Source organism: Poromitra crassiceps, assembly GCF_964638095.1.
Source record: "Poromitra crassiceps genome assembly, chromosome: 18".
NCBI classification, from domain to species: Eukaryota; Metazoa; Chordata; class Actinopteri; order Beryciformes; family Melamphaidae; genus Poromitra; species Poromitra crassiceps.
Window position 1 is genome coordinate 24703383 of NC_139636.1, and position 25213 is coordinate 24728595.

The 25213-nt window shown below is 41.1% G+C and overlaps 2 protein-coding genes across 2 annotated transcripts; one reads left to right on the forward strand and one right to left on the reverse strand.

The window, feature by feature from the left end:
• Window positions 1-1206: 1206 nt before the first annotated feature.
• Window positions 1207-6954, reverse strand: hacd3 (3-hydroxyacyl-CoA dehydratase 3). The gene is made up of 11 exons (XM_083655043.1): window positions 6793-6954; window positions 6295-6337; window positions 6099-6172; window positions 5838-6002; window positions 5264-5309; window positions 3629-3739; window positions 3369-3496; window positions 3122-3234; window positions 2791-2897; window positions 2570-2701; window positions 1207-2105 (listed from the first exon to the last, which is right to left on the reverse strand). Exons 1-11 carry the CDS (start codon window positions 6868-6870, stop codon window positions 2029-2031), a joined length of 1074 nt encoding a protein of 357 aa, XP_083511169.1. The 5' UTR covers window positions 6871-6954; the 3' UTR covers window positions 1207-2028.
• A 187-nt stretch (window positions 6955-7141) lies between these two features.
• ppcdc (phosphopantothenoylcysteine decarboxylase) lies at window positions 7142-24234 on the forward strand. Its single transcript, XM_083654866.1, has 5 exons — window positions 7142-7319; window positions 10682-10777; window positions 11853-11981; window positions 12950-13118; window positions 23530-24234. Exons 1-5 carry the CDS (start codon window positions 7176-7178, stop codon window positions 23616-23618), a joined length of 627 nt encoding a protein of 208 aa, XP_083510992.1. The 5' UTR covers window positions 7142-7175; the 3' UTR covers window positions 23619-24234.
• Window positions 24235-25213: the final 979 nt, after the last annotated feature.

Consider the following 25213-nt stretch of genomic DNA (forward strand, 5'->3'; position numbering starts at 1 on the left):
AGAGGAATATCTCATTTTAAATTAACATTAGGATTATACTGTTGTGATGTCATCATTCAGTCTTACTATTAACCATCAATATTTGTTCCTTTTCTCACTCACCTCCACGTCACCACCTGCTGATAGTGCCATGATATCATTTACTTATTTGCATCTGATAAAATAGAACAATTTAATTTGACAAATGAGAGACAAAATTGCTGGACTTATTGATGAACATTTATTTAACTCTGTCTCTGTTTGCTTACTCTGTCTGCAATGCACTTATAAATCAAAAACTAACCTAAAAAAAAGTGGACCACAGCTTGGGAAACAATGTAGTAGTAGAACGCACGCACTCAAGAGGAGGCCTTATTGCGACGTGTGGTGGCTTGGTGGTGAAATGCAGCCATGTCATTCGCAACAAGATAATAGGGTCGTTCGTTCTTTTGGACAACCAAAAACATGTTTCTTATTTAGCCTATTTAACATAATACCAATTCTTGCATTGAAAAATGCATTATGTGGGGGGGGGGGGAATAGACCCCCACAGGTGTTCTTGTCCATGGGGGTCCAGACTCTATGGGGCCCAAAATCCCACAAGCCCCCCATAACTCGAACCCTGACCCCCTCCCCCTCCTTGCGTTATTTATTTCAGTGAAAGGGCAGCGATTCACTAGCACGATTAACGTTAATGAACATGGAACATGTTTAATACGCAAAGCACCTGCTGAGTCACGACTAGAAACATAAAATATTATATAGCTATAAACAGTTGCTGACCCTCTCCCGCTCTGCCCAGGGCCGAAAAAAGCCGTCGGTCTACTGTTCATATATGCTTTTTATCTTTTGCCATAGATAGGGTGTTATTTGAAGAGGTTTTGCCAAGTACATTACCTGTACATTAGTGTTGTTGAAATAGGAAATGAGGATTTTAAACTGTGATTGTTTATGAACTTTTAGAAATATAAAATATGCTTAGATAGGAGTCATTGATTGGTCTAAAGTATTTCCCAAGATTTGATAAAATTGCCCTGGAAATTATCCAAAATGCCCCCGAAACATATTTCACAAGGGGGGAAAAAAGTCCTTTTTTCAAGAAAGTTAATTTTCTACCCTGTCACGTGTTCCTAAATAGAATCTTTTTCACAAATTGACAAGTTCATAATTTGAAATTTGATTTTTATTCAGTGCTGAACCACTGCCACTTTTACAGGAAGGCTGGGGATTGACTGGTAATGTTAGTATTCAAACTACAGGTGACTGTCAAAATAAAGGAAAACCAGAGTAAATAAGGAATACAAATTGTATAAAGTGTATTTAAATAAAGTTGGTTAAATTGCCCTATATTATATAGGGGAAGCCATAAAGGCACTCTGAGTTGTCACTTTCAGGTTATGGTGAAGGATTTCTATACTAGCAGGATTGGCCTTTTTTCAGACGCTTCCCCGATTCGTTTAGTGGTCACTGAACCACTAAGGCTTTAATGAACATGAAACTAATGTAGACGATGTGCCCTAAACACTTTTTGTTGACGTTTTCTTTATTCCAGCAGTCACCTGTATCCTTTTCCCTGAGATTTGTGGGACATCTAACAAATCTGGAACAAAAAGAAAATGATACAGAACATTGCTTGCTTCATTCTTAAACTTATCAATACATCAAATAATACTAACAAGTTTTCTTCTTCGATGCTTGTTGAAATCCTTTCAGCAAATGATGCTACAGTCTTTTAAAAAATCAACAATGGTAAAAGAAAGAAACACAATTTTAAGCTTTATCAAATTCTAAGGTTCACAACACAACTGTTTTCTAATCTACTTTATCACCCAAAGATACAGATCACTTGCATTGTTTATGTAGCATGTTCATAATGACCATGAATTAAGTCATTTTAATGAGTGGACATGCTGTGGAAAAGAAAATTGATTTCTTCACAATAAGACTTAGAACTCATTTGAGAAGAGCATGACGGATGAGGATACTTTAATTTTATTCACAGTCCCAGCAGGCGGCCGAGGTATTGAGGAGTTTTGTTGATGTTGAGTCTCAGTTTCCTTTCCTTTTCTTGGTACGGAAACGCCTCTTCCTTTGCTTGTAGAGATGGCGGAAGTTGATACATAGTCCTGAAAACAGACAACACTCACATTACCACGTAGCACTTGTTGAGAAACTTGTATGCTCGCAGTTTGTGTGTGTTGAGACAAACCCAGAAACTTCTTTACCCCCATTCCCCGTTTTTATCCCCAATTGAACTTGGCCAATTCCCCCAGCTGTCCCGGTCATTGCTACACCCCCTCTGCCGATCTGGGGAGAGTTTTAGACTAGCACAATGCTTCCTCTGACGCATGCAGTCGCCAGCCACTTCTTTTCACTTGACAGTGAGGAGTTTCACCGGCAGGATGTGGCACATGTGGTGGATCATGCTATTGCCACCCAGGTCCACTCCCCCTCGAACAGATGCCCCAACCGACCAGAGGAGGCACTAGTGCAGCGACCAGGACACATACAGTACCCAGCAGACACAGCCAATTGTGCCTGTATGGACGCCCGAACAAGTAACAGAGCTCGAAGCTGTGAGCCTACTCACCCAGAAACATGAGAACGAGATAGATGCGCAGGACATGAGAGAAGCTGATGGAGGTGCCAATGGCTTTAGGCAGGGGAATGCTGAAGAGATTAGTCTTATCAAATATGGCGATGGACTGTATCACTGCAAAAGCTGTATGGGATTGGGAGACAAGGGAGATGATTTTTAATACCGGTCTTTGTAAAATTATCTTTCACGCAGAGGAGCAAACATAAGCTCACCTTCAGCTAGAACACCTAGCGGGTACAGTGGGATCCAGATCGTGTACCTCAGCCAAGTGAGGGTTTTCCACTCCGTATCGAAACAGCCCAACATGTAAAATGGATACCTTATGGAAACAATAGAATCTCAGAGAAGAGCCATACTCTGTAAACACAACAGCCTCACATTCACACTGTTGTTGATTCCACTGTTAGGAGCTGTTGGCAACAAACCATGTCACAGCAACAGGATACAAAACAAGACTACAATTCAGAAGGAGAATTTTAACTTCATTAGTCCGACTCAAGGGTTCACCATGCATGAGCAATGGCATGCAGATGCATTACTCACCTAAAAATCTCAATGGCGCTCCACAGATAGAAAACAAAGAACACGACTGGCTTGTTGTGCATTTCCTCCAAGCTACCAAAAATTATGAAGAGGATAAAATTCCTTCCAACCACCTGGAGATAAATGAACACAAGCCACATTGACATCTAGACGTAATTAATTTGTATTTATGTGGGACATTTCCTGGATGAGGAGGATAGTAGGTGTTCAACACAGGTGTGACCAGATTCAAATCAACATCCAGTACCTGTATAAGAGCTGGAACAACGCCTGTCCTGACGACTCCAAATGCAGCGTTGAGGACCTCAACTGCTGCCAATATCTGACAGAAGAACATAACGTCCGATATGGTGTGAAATGTGTCATAGAGAGAATCTGAAATGAGAGTGTTCTGTTTGATGATGGGTTTTCAGAAGCTTTTGCTATACTAAATTAAAACCATGATTTTATTTGAATTTTTATTGAATACAAAACATGCCAAGCAACAGCAGTGCGACGCCTTCTCACCTTGGCCAAAGATAAAGAGCCGCACGGTCATGTTGACAAAAATCCAGGAGAAGCCGAGGAACTGGACCAGGTTATAGGTGAACAAAAAGACATTCTTCATACTGATGAAGCCTGGGAAGAGGCCATTTAAAAAGACAAACAAAACATTGAAGCGGTTGATGAACACAAATTGCTTGAACAAACATGATGACACCACGTAGTCCACTGCAAAAAATTCCAATTTGTGTTTTCATCTAAAATTATCATTATTATTATTATTAGTAGTAGTAGTAGTAGTAGTAAATAAACTAAGAACAAGTTACTGTCCTGCAACAAATGTATTTGGTCACAGTTTCACCTGTGTGGGACCTAAAGGATTTCATTCCCCATTCATTTTTCCATAGACATTTAAAAAAAATCCTTATAAAAAGAGTTTTACTTGGTCAAACCAAGCGATTCAGCTAGAATCATGAGGGACCATCGAACATTTCAATCGGACCAAAACTAAGGAAGAAAGAAAGAAAGAAAGAAAGAAAGAAAGAAAGAAAGAAAGAAAGAAAGAAAGAAAGAAAGAAAAAACAATTGTCCCTTGGTGCAGATGCCGAAACCCGGAAGAGCGCGTGACTTTGGCTCTCTATACATTTACCTCAGTATGTTTAGTGGACCGTAAAAGCTAGTTTAGCATCATCTAATAACCAGTATAGTGAAACTTATTAATCTTCATCACACAAAAATAGGTTGATTAAACAGCTTATTTGCCTGTCAGTGTATTTCTTTCATACCAGACAACCAAAAAATCTTTTCATACATTTGACTAAAGAATTCGGTCAATGCCATTATCCTGCTTCACTGGCAGGTTCTGTCACTAGCATCAAGAAATCTTGGGGGCGGCGGCATCAGAGGTTAGAGAAGGATTATCATTACTACACCTTTGTAGCCTGAAGGCAAAAACCGAAAGGCTCAAGAGAAGCTTCTTCCCCCAGGCTGTTCGCATGCTAAATGCCAGCCACTAGCAGCATTAGGACCACACATTTACTTTTTTATTTTTTAAATATGGCACTTTATTTCTATTTTTAATTAAAGACAGGACATGACGATACTGTATAGCACTTTACGATCAGCACTTTATGTCTCTTATATGTTCTGTGTCTTTTATTGTTTTTACTGTTTTTATTGATACCTACCTTTTCTGGCACATTGCAGAGACCAAGTCCCATTGCATTTCACTGCATGTTTTACACTGTATTTCTGTGCAAGTGACAAATAAAGTATCCTTGATCCTTGATCCTTGAGGATGTTTGTGTCTCCTAAGTTTAGTTTAGTTTGAATTTCCAGGGCAGCTGAGAAAAATGTTGCTGGGTAAAATAAATGAAAAGTTGCTGTCGAGCTGCTGAAAAAGGGCCAACATGCTCAGCTGACTTTCCCTAGATAAATAAAAGGTTAAAAATAAACACTGTCTGCCATCACTGCTTTGAAGAATTCTTGGAAACAAAATCTCTGTTTTTGACATTTCTGGAATTTCCCCTCAAGCATGTCACATTTTCTTCAAGTAAGCTGAATAACTGGCTGGAGCAGTATGCTGTTTAAAATAAAATGCAGTGTGTCTTAAAGTGGAATAGTACAAGATGAAACTGCTTGATAATCATTTGTACTCACGATCCTCTTGACTCCTTGAAGCCTTCAGCCTGTTCTTTCTCTCCTCCTTAAAGATGAAAAAAATACAACAATTATTTATACACATTCTGCATCTGTGTGGCATCTCTTGATTAGTATAGTCTTTCAGTCTCACAACACCTTCTATTCAAACTTTTTTTTTATGATCTTAGTTTCAACTCTGTCTTGTATTGACATTTTAAATGGACCCCAGGAGTACTAGTCTGTCACTTGTGCATCAGCTAACTAATGTTTCACTTTCATTATCCATTTCTATTTTGAACAAACATGCATACATATTAATTAATAAATCGTTTCCTTTGTGTTCTTTTTAAAAGACTCAATATTAATAATTGCAAAGAAGCAAAATTACCTCTTAATAACAAACAGCACAGAAAAACATACCATTGTGTATGTGTGTAATATAATAACTGTGAGTGGCAGTAGTACAGATAACCGGGGGAAGCAAAACTGGTTAAGTGTTCTTGAACTCACACAAAAGGTGTAAATAGCTAAAAAAAAAAAAAAAAAAAAAAAGTAAAAATGTTGCACTGAGGTGAAACAGCCTTCATCTCACCTTTTCACGAATCTCCATCTCAGCATCTGACTCATCTAGCCAGCGGTCGAAGTCAGGAGCCAGGAAGACTGGCTTCCGCTCCTGTAAGGTCAGTCTCTCCCACCAGCCGTGCTGCTCTTTCCTCACTGTGATATTCACCTGCCGCTGAGTCGACTTATGGCTCACCTGGGCACACAGGTTCATCAACAACATGAGGGTGACAAACAGGAAACGGTAGATGTCTGTTCTCAAATTGACACCCAATTAAAGAGAGCTACATACCTGTGGCTTCACCGGCAAACGAAACTCCAGATTGAACGCATATTCATTTTCTCCTCTAGCGCCATGCCCCTGGGCTGCAAACAGACAAAAATACAAACATTCATGAATCATTAGCTTCATTCTTTTAAATTCCCTTTTTTCCTATGAGTCAAATGTGCATCAATATTACAAGTGCCACAGAAATACCAGATCTCACCTCTAAAGTGAAGGACGTTTTCATGTACACTGACATCAATATTCTGCAAGAGGAAGCAGATAGACAGATTTAACAAAGTTAGGATGAGCATCATCCAAATGACAAAAATAATACTATAATGTATGTCGCCTATTATACAAATTGTGCGGCCACATGGTATTCCCAAAACCTAAAGCCCTTGCCCCATTTAATAAACCAATTTCACAGCTACTGTTTTGAGGTGGTAAAGCAGGAAGTAAAGCAGGTGTAACCAATTCAATTAATGATGGTTCCATTCCACTTAGTTAGGTGTTACAGTGCCAGGGCCCTCATTAATGTTATTGTTTACTTTACACCTGCTTTACTTCCTACTTCACCACCTCAAAACTGTTGCTGACTTGCTGTGAAAAGGGCCTACTACCTAATGTAGCGCTTTTGCCCCGCAACCCCCAGGCGGAAAATACTACTTGCGCATTTTTTATGTGCATCTCAAGGTGTTGACTATTAGTATTAGCTCACCTGTGCGTCTATCAGTTCCACTCGCAGGTAAATGTCCTCATGGCGTTGTGCCCAGTACACGAGCGGTGTGAGTGTCATATTGTGGCGTTTAATGCAGCTTCATATCAGAATAATATTGGTATAGAATGAATCAAAGTACCAACATTACATGCTAGCCGGGGTCAGGAGGCTACAACCAGGCTACAATCGCTACAACAGATAGCCAGAAATATTCTGCGAACGCGCTCGCTCGCCATCTGTCAGTGCAACAACGTGCTCGTGCACGAGACAGCAGTTCACATCCTCCTCTCTGATTGGCTGGCCGTCAGTGTTTACGGAAGGGGAAGGGGCAGAAATTTGTGAAAGCACACGCCCGACGCGTGGTAGCTACTGTATGTGCTAACATGCAGACAGACTGTCGTGTTGCTTGTCCAAATTTTGATCTGCTGCATTCTTGTGGCACGTTTCGTGTCCTTGTTGGTGTGACAGGGAGCGTCGCAGCGCTGAAGCTGCCTCTTCTGGTCTCCAAACTTCTTGAACTACCCGGGGTGAGCTGCTCTCCTCTGTAGCCTCAGGTGTCTAGTCCCTTGTTTGACAGCTAGACTGAAAACGTTAGCTCTAACTAAAAGAGCAGAACACATAGAAAACCAGCAGTATTCTGGACCTAGACATCCGGATTTGAGGCTGCTCGAGAGATGTGTTTAAATTATTTCTTACAATCTGCATTGTCTACTATGTCCCTTGTCATGGTTACATAGTAGGCTACTTCTACTGCCACATTTAACCGCTAGATGGAGACGTTGCGGTTTTTAGCAGCAATACAATGACCAATACACAAAACAACAGAAACAAAAGTATTAATACTTTTCGATAAGAAAATTACACAATTCAGTAGAATAAAATGGACAAAACAATCACATTAACAAAATGATCGAGTATAATAGTAAGGGGAGCACTGGTAGTGCTGATTGAGCACAATATGTATGTATGAATGTATTAACACAGCAAATAATAACACTACAGGATTGAAATCTATTCAACAGTTTTGGCACCTCTATCAATTTGAAGTTTTTGAAGAAAAAAATTAGGAAAAAAAGACAACTTTAGATTTAGAACTTTAGAAGGTGGAAAATGTTTTGTGACATCCAACATAAGGCAAGAGTATTAATACTGCTTGTATCCAGGGCCGGCCCTGTACATCTGGGGGCCCTAAGCAGGATAAGTTTATATACATTTATATTACAATTATTTTAAGCGATGAATGGGCTCTTTGGATTCACAAGAGTATCAGCTTTCTTGCCATACCCAATAGCTACAATTCCATGACTGTGTGTGTAAGCTCCACAGTGTGCAGAAATATGAAAAAAAGGTGAGAATAACATATTTTCACTGCATGCTGTGTCTTTCAGACCCTGGAGCTCTTAAACTCTACAGTAAGTACTGTAGCTGATTATGTCACACATGGCTGTAAAGACTCCTGTGGTTCTAATGAGTCCAATTTCATCTTTTATATTTTTTATCGCTTTTCTGTACTTTTGAACTGGAAAACTTTTACCTTTACCATATTATTATTACTCTGTAACGCACTTTGAATTGCCACAATCAGTGCAGGAAATGTGCTATACAAAAGCTGCCTTGCCTTGCCTACTGTGATGAAAAATGCTACTTACAATGCTAAGTATGGTCATTTTCAAGCCACCACGGTGCACCCTGGATGGATAATGATTTAAAGTGCTTAATGACACAAAGAGACCAAACTAAAAATATGTCCATGATGTCAGGTTCAGTTAGTGAGAGAAAAGCATACTGTAGCCTGCAGAATCAAGTAACCAAATTGAATAAGGTGAAAAAGAGAGAATTCTATCAGCAAAGAATAAAATGAGTCCAATATGATGGTAAAAAGCTATGGAATGTGTTGAATGATATTATGGGTAGAATACCTTTTTACTCATTACCCTACTGTTCTCTTTGATCAAATTTAATTTGGTTCTGATATTCATCCATACAGGACTAGAACAGCCACTACTTGACTACTTTCATTACCATGCCCTAGAACTAATGCAATGAAAAATAAAAATACTATTATATAGATAGAGCCTTTTCCTTATGGAACACTTCCTCTGGATCTTTGAAACATTCTGGGAAGATAGAATTTAAGAGTAAAGTCACTTTTTAGTCTGCACCTTTTACCATTACTATTTGGTTATCTAAACTCCTACCATGGACAGTGTTTCCCACAGGATTTTGAGTATTTGTGTTGGGGGACCGCAGACCCCCTAGGGGGGTGCGGGGGCATGCCCCCCTGCAGGATTTTTTAAAAACATTTTAAAGTAAAATGCATGAATTTGGTGTACTTTGAGAAAGCTTAAGAGCAAAATTAAAAGGCTAGATCTATGAAGAACATGTCATCATTACTGTGCTGTGGGTTTACAATGACAAACTAAATTTCTCCCTATAGGTCAGGGATACTCAACTTGCTTTGCCACTTTCGTGAAATGATAGAAGGCGAGGGGCCAGTTAATAAACAAACAATATACATTTTTCTGTAGCGGATTGTAGGTTTTTGGGGTGTCAGCCGGAGTTTAGGCTGACAATGTTGTGCACACCGGATAGTTAGTTAGGTTAAGTTAGTTAGGTTAAGTACATACATAAGTGCCTGGGTAGCGAGCAGATGGTGGTATTTGACAATTTAGCAGCTAAATCATAGATTATTGAAAGATATTCCATATTCCAGACTGAAATGCTATAACAGAAGTATTGGTCAGAATGACATGAACATTTGGACACTTATTCAGTGGGTATCTTGCATGTTGTTGTTTTTTCTTGTTGTTTTTCCCTCTGCTTTATTACTGAAACATGTATATGTTGCAAAATACACTCATGTGAACATCTCTCTGAATTATTGGCCTCTAATTTTGAAATAATTTGTCCCTGAAAAGTGCTTGAAAATCATCATAAAAGTATTGTTACAGCAGGAGAGTGTACTTAAGTAAAAGTAAAAAGTACCTAATGTAAAATGTATTCTGAGTAAAAGTTACTGAGTTACCTTTTTAGAAAAGGGAACATTTTTAGATGTGATTTTCCCCATGTGATTCTAAAAGGCAGAGAGGACAGAGTTCAAACTAGATTATTTACAAAATAAAGTGCCTCAAAAAAGCTTGGTTACTCAAAGCAAAGCCTGGTTACTGACTGTTCTCTTCTTGTTCACTGCCAATGGCTCCACATTTGGCAGATTTACAATTGTGCTCATAGCCATCAAACGTATACTCTGTAATGGATGTGATTTAAAATGTAGCTAAGTACAATACATTAAGTAAAAACACAATTAAGTAAAAGCAAAATTGATGACTTACCGTATACAAATACTAAAAACCGCTACTCAATTACAGTAACATGAATTAATTAGTTACTTCCACCCCTGTAAATGAATAACCATGTAGGACTTGAGATGAAACCTTGAGGTACTGCACACAGCAAGATTTTGCTGAGGCAACAGAGAACTGTCTTTCTGGTAGATAAGATATATTATTATTAACCAAATTAAAAGTAGTGTAATCCCCTCAAAATCTCTAAGACTATACATTGATATCATGATCAACATCACATTGTGATCAGCGGTGTCCTAGGCTGCAGAAAGGTCAAGCAGAAATAGAACTGAACATTCACCCGTATCTGCTATCATCTGCTATCCTACTCTCTTGTAACCCTAAGACAGTCTTTCCTGTTTCCTGTCATGGCGGAAACAAATGAACAAAACAAAAAAATCATATCAGATAATATACTAGACTACTACCCTGGCCATAAGCATTGGTTGATAGAGATCTCTACAATACCATATTTCATATTCAACCACCAATTGTGCTTTAACAAAGTGTTACAAATCCAGTGAATGTCTTCCCTTGTGCTCTAGGTGGATGTTAGAGTCGTCACCACTGAGCATGCCCAGCACTTCTATAACCCTGCCGAGGTTGCAGTGAAAATCTATAGTGACAAGGATGAGTGGGAGGTAATACTGCACGTCTTAATCAATAGGCCATTGTTAACCGAGAGTCTTCGTATTAACACTTTGAGTGCCACGGCCCTTGGGCAAAAGGTTGCTTGCTGTGCCACATAGGCCGCAATGCATTTTAAAACAGTCATATAATTTCTTTAATAATTACTATGTAAACACTGAACACGCACAAATAACGATGAGACTCTCTTCTATCACCTGCAAAAAAAAGTTTATTGATCCCATTTTCCGTTCTTTAGTTATGAGCCGGAGAAGATAGCTTGATTGAAGCAAAAACACCCCTTTTTTTCTACGAGCTGAGATAATGAGCCTTTTGTGAAATTAAACATTTCAAGCACATCACTGACTCTGAAGCTAATTTTCTGATGTCTGGGTCTGTCTGGGTGAAGTGTATGCTGCTCTGCCTGCTCTGCGTGCTCCCCCCCCCCCCCCCTCAACTGCACACGCCTCCTGGGTGTGTCTTATGTGTCTGTTGGCTCTCAGTCTCTGCTGAGTTTGCTGCGCACACACAGTGAATGGTGCGCGACATCCAGCCTTTTGGTTCCGTGTGTGTTTGTCACGGGCTCGCATGCTTCCAGTTCGGAATAATAAGGCTGATTATGCGAATGTGCTGTTGCAGCGTACACGGAGGTGCTCAGTTGTGACAGCGGATGCTGCTGCTCGGGGCACAGCTGGCGTTGTGCTCGTTGTGCTTCATGCACGTCGATGCATACGGACGGATGCGATGCGATTTCCTCCTTTTCCCCAGTGACTATTTCTGTGTGTTTGGCTCCTTTTTCTCTGATCAGGAGAGTGCTGTCGCCACCTAATGGGTTTGTAAAATAGGTTATCGACCTCCAATAGCTACAATATTGTTAGAGGCGACGTAAGAAGCTTAGATCGACACCCCCCCGTCAAAAAAACAATTTGGAGTTACTGACGCCATTTGGCGTCGCTGGCACTCTACGGTAAATTTCTAATGACGCCATATGGCGTCGCTGGCACTCAATGTGTTAAGATTCAAGATTCATTATGCATTCCAGCAAGGAAGTGAGTGTCTCATTGGTTGTTTGTCTGGTCTCTGTTGTAGCTGTGGACGCAGCGCTCGGACCCGGTGCTGCACATTGAGCTGCGGCGCTGGGCAGACCTGTTTGTCATCGCCCCATTAGATGCCAACACTCTTGGAAAGATTTCTAATGGCATTTGTGACAATCTGCTGGTGAGAAGAACATACAATTATTAGGTTGGAATAGTCCTACTCAGATTATAATTAGGGATGGGGCCGATCCGATCCAATATCGGTATCGGGTGCCGATATGGCACTAATTCACGGATCGGATCGGATCGGAATTGATTTTTTTTTTTTTTTTTTTTTTTTTTTGCAATTCCAGCACACAGCTGGCCGTAATTTGTGTAATAATGTATAATAGTATCCTTCTTTGCCTTGTATATTTTCTTAATTTTGTCTGCTTTTTGCAAGGTATATTTTAAAAAAAAACTTTAATTGGCCAAATCTTTGCCTATACTGTATATTCAAGAAAAATATTGGTATCGGCATAATATCGGTATCGTCAGATATCCAAATTCAGGTATCGGAATCGGATCGGAAGTGAAAAAAGTGGATCGGTGCATCTCTAATTATAATTATATACGTACATGTACCCTATATAATAATTGTCTGTCTTCCCTTTTTTTGCTCATTCTATTTTGTCAGTGTGTATTAAACACACTGTATTTGTGTTCATAGACCCAAGTAAGACTAGCAACCACATAGGTGGAGGCTAATCGTAATCCAAATAAACAATAAATAAATAATACATTGTTATATTACACATGGATCACCTCTTACAGTATCTGACTTCTCAGGTATGAGATGTAGGAAATCACTAGCCTGGGTAAACCCAGCCCCCAGTGACCTGCTCTCAGGCTCACCCTGCTTACAGTCACAAGGTAGTGACTGGGAACTGAGAGAGCAGGTCACGTGGGGGCTGGGTTTACCTAGGCTAGGAAATCACACACTGGGGAAAAAAACCTAACCTAACCTGTCGTCATTCCATATGCACCTGAAGTACAAAAACAAATATGAGGAGTTATTAGACTAGAGCACATACTTTTTTCCAATTTGTTTATTTAACTGTATTCTCAAAAATGATTCCCAGGTTGATTATTATTATTTGTCATTGGCAGACATGTGTGGTACGAGCCTGGGATACCAGTCGGCCTCTCCTCTTCTGCCCTGCCATGAACACCGCCATGTGGCATCACCCCATCACTGCCCGGCAGGTGGCCAGTCTCAAAGAGTTTGGATATGTGGAGATCCCCTGCATTGCCAAGAAGCTCGTGTGTGGAGATGAAGGTGTGTATTGATACCATACACGCCAAGATTCATTCACCCAGTTCCCTTTATTTCTCCCCATTATTACATTGATTTCACACAGAAACGTGAACTATCACAATACTTACTATATGTACAGTATTTATTTCATCTGGACATGTGTAAAAGAAGCAGCATCTTTTGTGTAGTGTAAAAAAACAATCTATAGTAACATAATTTGCAGGGTGGCTTGAAAATCTGTACCGGCTCTTATCTTTAAAAAAGGAAAAGTTGAAAGAATTAGATTTACAGGGTTAATCATTAATTTAAAACGCTAACCATGCTTAACATGTTTAATCATTTATTCATTCACTTAGATAATTTTTGCCTTGTGAAATGGTGAACAACACCCATTTTAGGAAAATTCTTAATATATACTGTAGACTGTAGCCAGTCGATTTTATCATAATAAAGAAAAAAGAAAAATATATTTGAAAACACAAAAAGTACAGTTAGCAGCTGAATGTTAAGAGTTCATCAATTGTTAACTTGATTTTAGATGATCAAATCCTTTCAATGATGGTTTCACAAGAGACAAAACGCCTCTTTTAATTGACATTACCATCTGTGAGGGTCGCAGGTGTGTTTCTTGGACCTTGACAAATTGTAGTGTCAAATTTCGTGCAATTTCGACACGTGCATAGTCATAGCACCACCTACTAGGGATGGGCATTTTAAGCAATTTAAATACTCGAGTACTCTCCTTATATTATGAACGAGTGCTCGAGCACTCGCGCGCGGGGGGGGGGGGGGGTCTGTGTGATTACTATGGTAATGACTGAGCAGGGGTAATTTGCTGTATATGGGGCTGTTCACACATAACGTTTGCATTTTTGCATGGAAAAAGCGCTACCTGGAGCATTTTTTGTCAATATCATAGTCAGTCCCTCTGACTGTGATATTAGGTGACGCTAAGCGAACATCTAAAGCCTACCTCAAACAGTATCTCCGATGGTTGGATGGATGGCATTAGCGCTTTGGAGCAGACAAGTTGTGAAACAAGCGAATGCATTTCCAATAGCCTACATGTCCATTGTCCAGCAATGTCAGGTTATTGTGTAGTATCATCCCTTTTGCTTTATGATCACTGTTACACTTAAATCCACGGATTACAAGGTCCGGTGTTCTGCCAAAAAGTGAAAACTGCCCACAGTGCCCAGTGCGATTAACGTTACAGCTGCAGCTAAATAGTGATCACCATGAAGCCATTGTCTCCCAAAAAGTGATGTCTCCCAAAAAGTGATTCTTTCTCCACATTTCTTGTGACTACCGTTATGGGAAACGACAGTGTAGTCAGTAAACTAGCGTTACTGCAAAGTTTTGAATGAGTTTTATCGGAAGTGTGCGTCTCCTTCGGGAGCATATCTTCAGCCACCATTTTCGGGATGAGCTGGAAAACTTCCGGTTAAAACTTTCAAAAGAATGTTACTTAAACAAAAGTAAATAGCTTATTGATGCACGTTGGAGGAGAAAAGGTATTTCAACGAATGAAGCAGCAAACCTTGTATCAAAATACTCGTTGTGATGTTATATGGCGTGAAACTGTGGCTGTAACGCATTACTCAAAATAAATAAGGTTACGTTACAATAAGCGTTTTATTTTGAAAGCAACAAAGCGGACGATGTTCTTGTACATTCTGGCTGACTTGACGCCCGTGCAGTTCATGCTGCCAGATTCACATAACGATGCGTGCGTAGATCTTCTAGACCATTTTTAAAGGGGGGGGAGTGGGGCGAGTACCCGAACAGCAGAAACGTTACTCGACTACTGACGTTATGAACGAGTGCTCGAGTACCCGAGTACTCGCGCCCATCCCTACCACCTACTGACAACACAGAAAGTGGTTTATCTCGACAACCGTTTGTCCGATCGACTTCACACTTGGTGAGTGTTTTCCTGGGAACCCGAGGAAGTGCAGTGCAACTTTGTGCAATTTGGACATGAGCATAGTCATAGCGTCACCTACTGGCAACATAGGAAGTGGTTTGTAACTCGTAGGGGTGGGACAAAATATCGATACTCACGGTATCGCGATATTTCCACTTGCGATACGTTATCGATACACTGGCACCAAGTATCGATATGTTTATTTTTAAAAAATAATAATAATAATAATAATAATAATTAATAAACAGGCTAAAATATTATGCTGTGTGTGGTAGTTCAAACATAGTTTCAAGTTGACGTTTATTTATGTTTGTAGTTGAAACAAAAACATAAATACTGTAGGCTACATGAATGGAAATGTTTGATCATTAATATCTACTTTTAGAAATTATATAGGTAGGTAGGTTATATAGGTTTTCTTGTTTTAATAATAATAATAAAAAGACTTAATGTGTAACTTTTCCTCCGTGGTATTGAAAATGGTATGAGTGAGTGAGTGAACTCTGAGAGAGTTCATGTCAATTCTGCTAATAAATACATAATACCTGCTTCTTGCCTTTTAGGGGTATTTTTTTCTCTTCAGTTACACAGGTATCGTGATGTATCGTCTTCCAATATATCGATTATTGCAGTATCGCTGTATCGTGATAATATCGTTATCGAGGGCCAAGTATCGTGACGATATCGTATCGTGAGCTACTCAGCGATTCCCACCCCTAGTAACTCGGCTGTACATGGTCAAATCTGCCCCAAACGTCACGTTTCATAAGAGTCCCGACCTGAAGACATCCGCATGCCAATATTTAGTTATAGGCATAGCGCCACCTACTGGCAACACAAGTGGTTTGTAACTTTAACTGTACATGGTCAAATCTGCTGATCTGATAATAGTCCCATCAGTTCAGCCCCAGCCTGAAGACATCTACATGTCAATATTCAGTTATAGTCATACTACCACCTACTGGCAACAGGAAGTAACATGTTTCATACTTGCGTGCGTGTGTGTGTGTGCGTGTGTGTGCGTGTGCGTGTGTGTGTGTATGTGTGCGCGCGCATGTGTGTGTGTCCAAGGATGTGTAGTATTGGATTTGGTGCAATTTGAACACACTCAATATTAACACTTTGAGTGCCACGGCCCTTGGGCAAAAGGTGCTGTACTGTGCCACATAGGCCGCAATGCATTTTAAAACAGTCATATAATTTCTTTAATAATTACTATGTAAACACTGAACACGCACAAATAACGATGAGACTCTCTTCTATCACCTGCAAAAAAAAGTTTATTGATCCCATTTTCCGTTCTTTAGTTATGAGCCGGAGAAGATAGCTTGATTTGACCAAAAACAGCCACTTTTTTTCTATAACCTGAGATATTCAGCCTTTTGTGAAAGGAAGCATTTCAAGCACATCATTGACTCATTGCTAATATTTTCTGATGTAATGACACCTCAAAAATAATTTCCTTCAATAAAAGAGTGAAAACAAAGGAATTTTGTTTGGCCAAATACTATTTTTTAGCTGCAACCAGCAGCGCTGGCCCCTGCGTGCGCTGCTGGTTGCAGCTTCTTGCTGTTCTTGATTTACTGCTGGTGGGCATCAGATATTCTAGCTTGCGTTTCCTAATCCTGTCCTGCTGTCTGGGTGTTGTATGCTGCTCTGTGTGCTCTGCGTGCCCCCCCCCCCCCCTTCCACCCCCTCAACTGCACACTCCTCCTTCTGGGAGTGTCTCTGGGGCTTTCTGCTGCCTGCGTTTGCTCTGCACTGACAAGTCCGCTACATCCAGCTTTTTTACAACCGTGTGTATTTGTCACCAGCTCCCATGCTTCCAGTTGAGAATAATAACAAATCCACGGCTGATCATGCGAATGGGCTGTGCAGCGGACACGGAGGTGCTCAATTGTGACCGCAGATTGGCTGCTGCAGGGGCACAGCTAACGTTATGCTTCAATGAAGCAGCTGCATACAGACGGATGCGATGCGATTTCCTTTTCCCCAACGACTTCTTCTGTGTGTTTTACTCCACTTTCTCTCATCTGGAGTGCGCTGTCGCCACCTAAGGGTTCTGTAAAATAGGTTAGACACATTCAATAGCTCTCATATTGTAAGAGGCGATGTAAGAAGCATAGACCGACACCCCCCCGTCAAAAAAACAATTTTGAGTTATTGACGCCATTTGGCGTCGCTGGCAGCCTACGGTAAATTTCTAATGACGCCATATGGCGTCGCTGGCACTCAATGTGTTAATAAACTTTGAATGAAAACAAGTGGACAGCGCTCTGTGCAGCAGCAGGGCAAACAAATGTATGATAGAACATTAAAGAATACTGCACAGATGTAATGGACAGAGGCATATTTTGGACATTTATCTCTCTGACCAGTCACCCAGGGCTTTTGGTAACCTACACCAGTGGTTCTCAAAGGGGACCCCAGGGGTCCTTGAGGGGGTTCAAGGGGTCCCCAGCAAAATGGGAGATCATTTATTTTTTATTATAATTCCATCCATAAGTAACACAATGACAGAATGTATGACTATTTACCTCCGCCTAGGAGTTGGCCCTGTCTTTGGCCCGGCGGCTGGAGGTTATGTTTTCGCTCCTGTTTGTCTGTTTGTCTGTCTGTCTGTTTGTCAGCAGAAAGTAATGAACGGATTTGCATGAAACTTTGCGAAAAAGGTTGGTCAGGCGCTAACTTAAAAAAGATTGGTCATGCACTAACTTAGAAGTGATTATCTTTCCATGCCCACTGGCCAAAGGGGGACGCTGTAATGGGCATGTTCAATCACAAAAAGTCACCTAACTTCCCAATGGATTCACGTAACTTTGGAGAAAGGTTGGTCATGGGTTAAGGACGTACTGATTATGTGAAAGTACCACATTCAGCTCACGGCTACAGTAAATATTTCAGCTAAAAACAGGGTGTACTGGTAAATCACGTCTTTTCAAGTCATCTTGACATCTTGGGGCTTTTGGAGACTTGGATTACGCAACACACGCTTTTTTCTTTTCTTTTCTTTTTACGGTTGAAAGTTGGTCACCATTCACCCCAATTGTTTAGGAGAAGGCTGTAACTCAGTTTCCCTGGAAAACTCCACAAATGTTTTGTGGACTAAAAACTTCACCCGACCTTCCACCAGAATGGGGGTGAGTAGATAATGACTGAATTGAAATTTTTGGGTGAACTTATCCTTTAATGGTCTGGTTTAATGGCAAGTTATAAATAGCGTAGCAGTCAAAAACCACAAGAGTGAGACTAAACTGGTAAAACAAGCAATATGACATTGACAAACACCATATGCCAAAAAGGCACACAACAAGCACGCAGAGCACAGAGGCTTTAGTAATATTGTATTTTAGCGCTAGTTGTTGTGGAAAGAAAATAGTTTCGGAGATAATCTGGCGTAATGAGAGAATGTAATGAGAGAATGATAATCCTTGAAGGCAGATTTCGAGATAAAACCAAGCCTTAAAGTTTCCACTGTCGTTTCTAAAACCAACCCATTCCACTGTCTTTTCTAGGCCTTTCTAGTTGCTGGTAACAGCAAAGTTAAATGAGGTTCGGCTAAGAATTACAGTAGCTTTAGGAACTTTTTCCTGGTGACATCCATCTATAGGACAGCATTGGCTGATCAAGCACTCTAAAGTCAGTGGTTCTCAAAGTGAGGTCCTTGAGGGGGTTCCATGGGGTCCCCAGCAAAAAGGGTAATAATTTAATTTGACTATAATTCCATCCATAAGTAACACAATGACAGAATTTATAACTATTTTTGGTCCTGGGTTTCATACACTTTCTTTAATAAAATTATTATGATCAGATGGGGGCCCGGGGTCTAATTTGTGTCAGTTTAGGATTCCTTGACATGAAAACGTTTCTGAACCACTGCTCTAATGATGGGGTTATGTAAGGAGAAGACAGACCAAGTGGAGTTTTGAAAAGTCCTGAAAAACAAGTGAATTTTATTGGCTGGTAAGCAAAGACAAATTACAGGGGAGAAGACAATCCTTTTTTTAACGAGTATATTGTATATATACACACACAATTTCTTTGAATTTATTATCTGTATCTTTACCTGAGGCCAGTATAGTACCATGAGATATGAGTTTCTGTAAAATAGATTTCAGCTGTAAATACTGCAGAATACACCCCTGGTGAGGTGGTGGAGAGGGGGGGGGGTGGGGGGGATAGGTGGCGGAGAGGGGTAGGAGAGGAGGGGGGGCGCTCTGGCAGAGTGCCTCAAAATGATATATTGCTAACTCTTTCAAATCCAGCAATCTCAGTGCCACATTAATTTAAGATCAGAAATAAGTTTGCTAACCTTTCGGGATACAAAGTAAGTGCATTTGAACAAGAGCGACGCAATCCCCGCTCAACTGCATGACCTTTCATCTTGCCACAACAACCCAGATAGTATGGAAGAAAGACGGACTGAAATATCTTGAAATATCTGGTCAATTCAACATCCATCTGTGCCCATCACTGTCTGATACAATTTAAGGTTGTGCACAGGGCTTATTTGTCCAAAGCCAAAATAGCTCGTTTCTACCTTTCTGTGTGTGTGTGTCACACATGCACACAGGTGCTTGTGTGGTAACAACAATAACCTATGTACTGTAGAAGTACCGGTACTTCTAAATGTAAAACTCTCCTCCATTTATTCGTCATTTCCCCCTATAATGAAGCACACACTCGCCTGGACCCCCGCTTCAGCTTTTAGCATCAGCCCACAAAGAGGAGAGATGGAAAGTCTCTGCCCGGGTATTTTTAATAGACCTTTGAGCCTATTCAAAACACCCCCCCCCCCCCCCCCCCCTCTCCTGCACTAGATGCATCTAAGAGAAAAGGGGACATAGCCTATTCTTCCTGCTCTTGTGCCGCACTTTCCCTCTTAGCCAGTGGTGGATGAAGTACCTGAAAGCCACACGTCAGTAAAAGGAGGCCAACATCTAATCAGAAAATGAATTTGGTGAGTCGTGTACTTGAGTAAAAGCCTTACAGACAACAACAGGCGGGGGGGGGGGGGGGTTTGGTATCCGCAGTAGAAGTGGTCCCTGGGAAATTTGGTTTGGTACGGAGTGGTACTTGGTCTGCAGTCCTTTATGTCTTCCAACAACCTTGGGGATTCGGATGTTATTAACCCTGAAGTTACACATTGCCTGTTTATAAAACGGCTCTCTCAAATCAAGCAATCTGATTGGTTCACAGCCATTGTATAAATCCAGTAACCGAGTCCAGGGTTATTGGTTGCCATGGCAACTCTCTTACTAAAAGCCTTTGGTTACCTCAAAAAAAACAAATGGCGGAGACAGCTGTCAGATCCTTGTGAATCGATCTTCGCTTATAACTTTACTAATACTTCGCAGAAAATTTTGTTTTGTACAAGAATAGATGCGGGCTAATGTCTTCTTTGCAAAAAAAAGGGTGTTAACCCCGCATTTAACCCCGCATTTAACCCCGTAACGTTAGTTGGTGTCGGGCTTTGCAGAAAGCACTCAGCTTCTCAGCAAGCGCTGAGAATGCAGCACTGCGCTCGAGCTGCCTGTCGGGGTTTCCAGAAAGCTCTCAGCTTCTCAGCAAGCGCCAGGATTGGCCAATGTCAACTTCAGTCTCCAGAACGATCCAATCAAATCACCCGCACGTTCTTGCGGTCCCGCCTTACAGTAGTGTTTCAACTGACTCTATCAGAATACCATGCCAGTTGGACTTATAGTATTATTATTATTATATTATTATACTTGGAAACCGTTTTATAAAAGCAATATAGCACTCGAGCTGCGTGGTGTTGTGGCATATATCCCGCTGATAAGTTGTTATCCCACTCGGCCTGCGGCCTCGTGGGATAACAGCTTATCAGCGGGATATATTCGCCACAACACACTTGCTCTCATGCTATATTGCTTAAATATACTTTACATACAACAGACGCTGTACCAGTTTAAGCAGTTTGTTTAAATTCTACATAAACATCACATGATGACATGCTTCTGAGCTCACTTTGCCATCTTTGCATAAAGTGATCTTGCAGCCTTTGTTCAACAATTAGTTTCAACCAGTCAGTCAGTGCTGTTACACTCCTGTGTGCGCCAGAGGTAAGACAAGCCACAGTCATCCAGTGTATCTGCTTCATCTGCACAACCCATGTACGTGCATGTATGTGCATATACGCCCAAATTATACAGGTCAAGCAAACAGTTGTACATTATTCGGCCATGTTTGTTTTCTTTACCTTCAATCAGCCTTGCCCAGTGGCCGATCATTCTTTTTTGACAGTGACACACCATATATCAGTGCAGTTAGTTGGAGGAAATGCAACTACATAAAACACTGTATTTTGAAGATGGAAATATTATTCTTTATTATTAGATTATTGTATTATTAGTGTTATGCCCCCTCTCTCCCCGAATTTTGTTTTTGAGAAGTGACCTTGACCGTTTCAATCTTACTGCTTTCTGCGCTCTCCTATCTCGCTGCTCCGTAACATAGTAGCATTTTAACAAGGAGGCATTGTCTGGACTTCTGTAAACAGAGCTGTGCTCAGTCTTGCCATGCATACAATTGACCCTTGATAACCCTATCCTGTCTGTCTTAGTGAAAAAAGATTCTATAACAGAGGACGTAATATGTGGTACGTGGTAACCCCCGCGAGGCCATGATTTACAGTGATCTTACAACAACCGAGAGGGCTTATTGCTTAACTATGCAATGCTATGGACACTACTCATATGCAGTGCATCCTAATCAATCAACACAGTGATTTCTGATCACATCAGTGTAGTGTGGTTAGCATCAAGCTAGTCTCGGTTTCCAGACGTTTGGTGAGCGGCGCCAACAGCGCCACCTAACCACCAAACGTCTGGGAATTTACTGTTCCAAATCTGGTTCATTGAGCCTGGCGAGAACGGCCGGCAGCAGACACGCCTACATTTATTATTAGAATTTTATTTGGTAGCGGCAATGCAATGTTTCATAGTTCCAATATAGAGCAAGACACTGATGTGCTGCAAAGAGAGTTTATACCTGTTGTTTATTTTACAATAATTTGTCCTACCCGGAAGTGGCCCGCTTGCTACTGTGCAGCGCTGTGAAGTCATCAGACACCAGGCTCTGTAACGTAGCCTCGGGAGTTGGGCATATCGCTGGGGAAAGACCTCTAGCCGCCGGGGCCGGATGAAACACGTCCTATTAACAGGTTATGTTCAGTGGTGTAGTCTACCTTTTTTCAGAGGGTATACTGACTCTGACCCCCAGCCCCACCCACCCACCCACGGGGACCTTAAGCGGAAGTGGGCGTGGTTTCGCCCAGAAGTGGGCGGAGATTCAACCCGTTTTTGTTGTTGTTGTTCCTCCCCAAATTTACAGAATACCAAAATGCGAGACTCATTAGCCAATGAACAACCAGGAATGGCTCTCACGCTACTTTTGCATGCTAAAATAAAGCTGATAATGTACAATTTGATTCAAGGGATGAAAAACCCTTTCAGAGTACAACACAAACTGTCTATTTTGCTGCAACTCGACAGTGCTGCTTAATCCAGGACCTTACTTCCTGGAACTCTTGAGAGTAAAAAACTGGTCCATTGGAGGAGTGAATGGAGATGTCGGGACTCACTCTTCTATCTAGACAGCTCTGGCTTCAGCTATCAGCTTCATCTTGCTTCTTCGGTCGCTATTCTCTCTCCTGAAGATTTGTTTACCGACGGGGAGAAAGCCCCACGTGATAGCCACCCGACAATCTCTCTCTCTCTCTCTCTCTCTCTCTCTGCTCAACGCTGTAACACAATTTTATTTTGAAATTCAGTAGACTTTGCCATTTCCCACAGATATTGTCACGTTTTTCCTTCATGGCTTGACAGAAAAAGTCTGCCTTCACGCGCCTAGTCGGCTTGAAAATAGAACTCACGCCAAACGATAAAATCGGCGCAGCTCAGACGAGGCATGGGTACACGCGGTTCACGTTGAGGCGCCCTGTGTACACAGCCTCATTGACTAAAAAGGACGCCTATTTGTGCGCTTTGTAACACAGGGTGAATTTTATGAATCGAAAGTGAAAACGATACGTATCATAGCGCATTTCCCAGTGCGCATACGCAAATCTGAGTCATTTCGCAGTGTGTATACGGCGTATACCTGCGTATCACGTAGACAACACCACTGGTTATGTTTGTTTCTAAGTGATTAATATGTTTCTCCGCAAACGCGAAAGCACCGGTTCTGCATGAGCGTCACTGCTCCCAGAAAGCAGGCCCGCCCACAACACTCATGATTGGCTCTCCGATGCAAGGCTTCCAACAGCACCACCTAACGTTATGAAAAGATTTAAATAGTAATATTCTCAGTCTTACAGTAGTGAAACGGATTAAGATTGAGAGCTGAGTCTAGCATCAAGCCATTCACCCACTTCACTGTAACCAAGCACCAGGATGCTGATTCTAGAAAAATCAATGTTTATCAGCCATTGCTTGCTACTTGATGTCTTCCTATGCAGAAGGTGTTTGTGTTTGTCTGTTGCAGGTAAAGGGGCAATGGCAGAGGTATCAACTATCATTAATGTTGTCAAACAGCATCTCCCGAAACCTGATGAGTCATCTCAACACACGTGATCATCGTATATTCAGTCCGTCCCAAAGAGCAATAGGTAATGAATATGTGACGGGGATTGTTTGTTCCGTGCCTTCAGTCAATTATTTGTGTTAATTATGTATCAGAAATGTGACTGAAAGAAGAAATCCCGAGCTCCATCATGAGCAATGACTCGCACCCACTTCACGGCGTGCTAGTCAAACACAGGAGTACGTTCAGTGAGAGACTGATTCCACCTAGATGCAATACGGAGAGGCACAGGAAATCATTCCTGCCTGTGGCCATTGGTCTATTTAATGCCTCTCTTAAAAGAGCACCTCGGAGACGCTCAGTCTCCCTGAGACTGAGCCAGCCGATAGGTTAACTGTGCCTGGCTGAGCCACGTGTAATGTATAGGGCAAGCCGACTTAATATAAGTCCAGTGTGCAATAAAGATAATTGGCACGTAATGTATACTTACTTACTCTACTTATTTTGCTTACTTTAGACGTATTCTACTTATTTTTGCTCTATCGCATTTACTACTATTAGCATACATAGCAACAACATTCTATGCTATGTTGTGTTCTTATTCTGCTTATTTTGCTTACTATCGGATTTACTACTGTTTATTTTATGCTATGTGTGTTCTTGTGAGCGAGCTACTGTAACTTGTCCCAATTTCCCCCCGGGGATCATTAAAGTCTTTCTGATTGTGATTCTGATTCTGATACCTCATCGCACTCAGAGAAGAGTTTTGCTTACATTATCGATTAGAGATGTAATTTAAGCCCCTCCCTCTTCCTCAATTGCACATTTTGTCATTGTCCGTCCCAGAAATTAGAACAAAATTTGTGATGATTTTCAGGAGATAGTTTTGTATCAATTTATATTATTTAAGCCACACACCCTTTTATGATTGGCTGTTTGACATGGGATGTTTTTGATCATCTATTGTTTATGGAACTACATTGGGATGCATGATGGCTCATTGGACTCGAGAGAGTTTCCTATTTGTTGGTGATGTCATACTGTAGAATGATGACGTTGATGAACTCCTTTACTGCTGTTTTTCCGATCATAATAAGATAATATTGTTATCTTATTACTTATCCCAAAGTCACACTAACTTCAGCGATGGCTCGTCAGACTCAGGAGAAGTTTCCTTTTAATTTGTGATAATGAGAAGGAGTAAGCACGCACATCCAATGCCAAAAAGGGCAGATGCTGAGCCGAAGGTGAACACAATGCAAAAATAATCAAACCGCTCGCACACTGCAGGGTTCCAGTTTCATTGATTTAGCACAAAGCTCTCTCGTCAGACTAAAGTGACATAGCAAGACGCCATCTTTAAGGTGATGGCGTCTTGCTATGTCACTTAAGTCTGATGAAGAGCTTTGTGCTCGAAACATCACTCTGACCTTTGGTGCAGTAAATCACTGAAACTGGAGAAACTGTGCGAGCGGTTTTATAAACTGGTGCCCTGCTTTGTGCAAGCGGTTTTATTCCCTTTGCTTTTAATTGGTAATGTCATTAATTAATCCTCCTCCTCACTAAGAGCTAACAATTGTGTGATGGGAGCAGGTAGGATATTATTGTTTTAAGTGACCAACAGTGTTGGGGGTAACTCATTACA

What these genes read in the sequence shown, in the direction of transcription:
- hacd3 (XM_083655043.1), bottom strand. Translation starts at nt 6,870, where the DNA reads ATGACACTCACACCGCTCGTGTACTGGGCACAACGCCATGAGGACATT. An exon ending in AGCGCCATTGAGATTTTTAG is followed by an intron (nt 2,898 to 3,121) that starts GTGAGTAATGCA and finishes TGTTTCCATAAG; the next exon opens with GTATCCATTTTACATGTTGG. An exon ending in TCTCGTTCTCATGTTTCTGG is followed by an intron (nt 2,106 to 2,569) that starts GTGAGTAGGCTC and finishes GTCTGTTTTCAG; the next exon opens with GACTATGTATCAACTTCCGC.
- ppcdc (XM_083654866.1), top strand. Translation starts at nt 7,176, where the DNA reads ATGCAGACAGACTGTCGTGTTGCTTGTCCAAATTTTGATCTGCTGCAT. An exon ending in AACTTCTTGAACTACCCGGG is followed by an intron (nt 7,320 to 10,681) that starts GTGAGCTGCTCT and finishes CTTGTGCTCTAG; the next exon opens with GTGGATGTTAGAGTCGTCAC. An exon ending in GTGACAAGGATGAGTGGGAG is followed by an intron (nt 10,778 to 11,852) that starts GTAATACTGCAC and finishes TCTCTGTTGTAG; the next exon opens with CTGTGGACGCAGCGCTCGGA.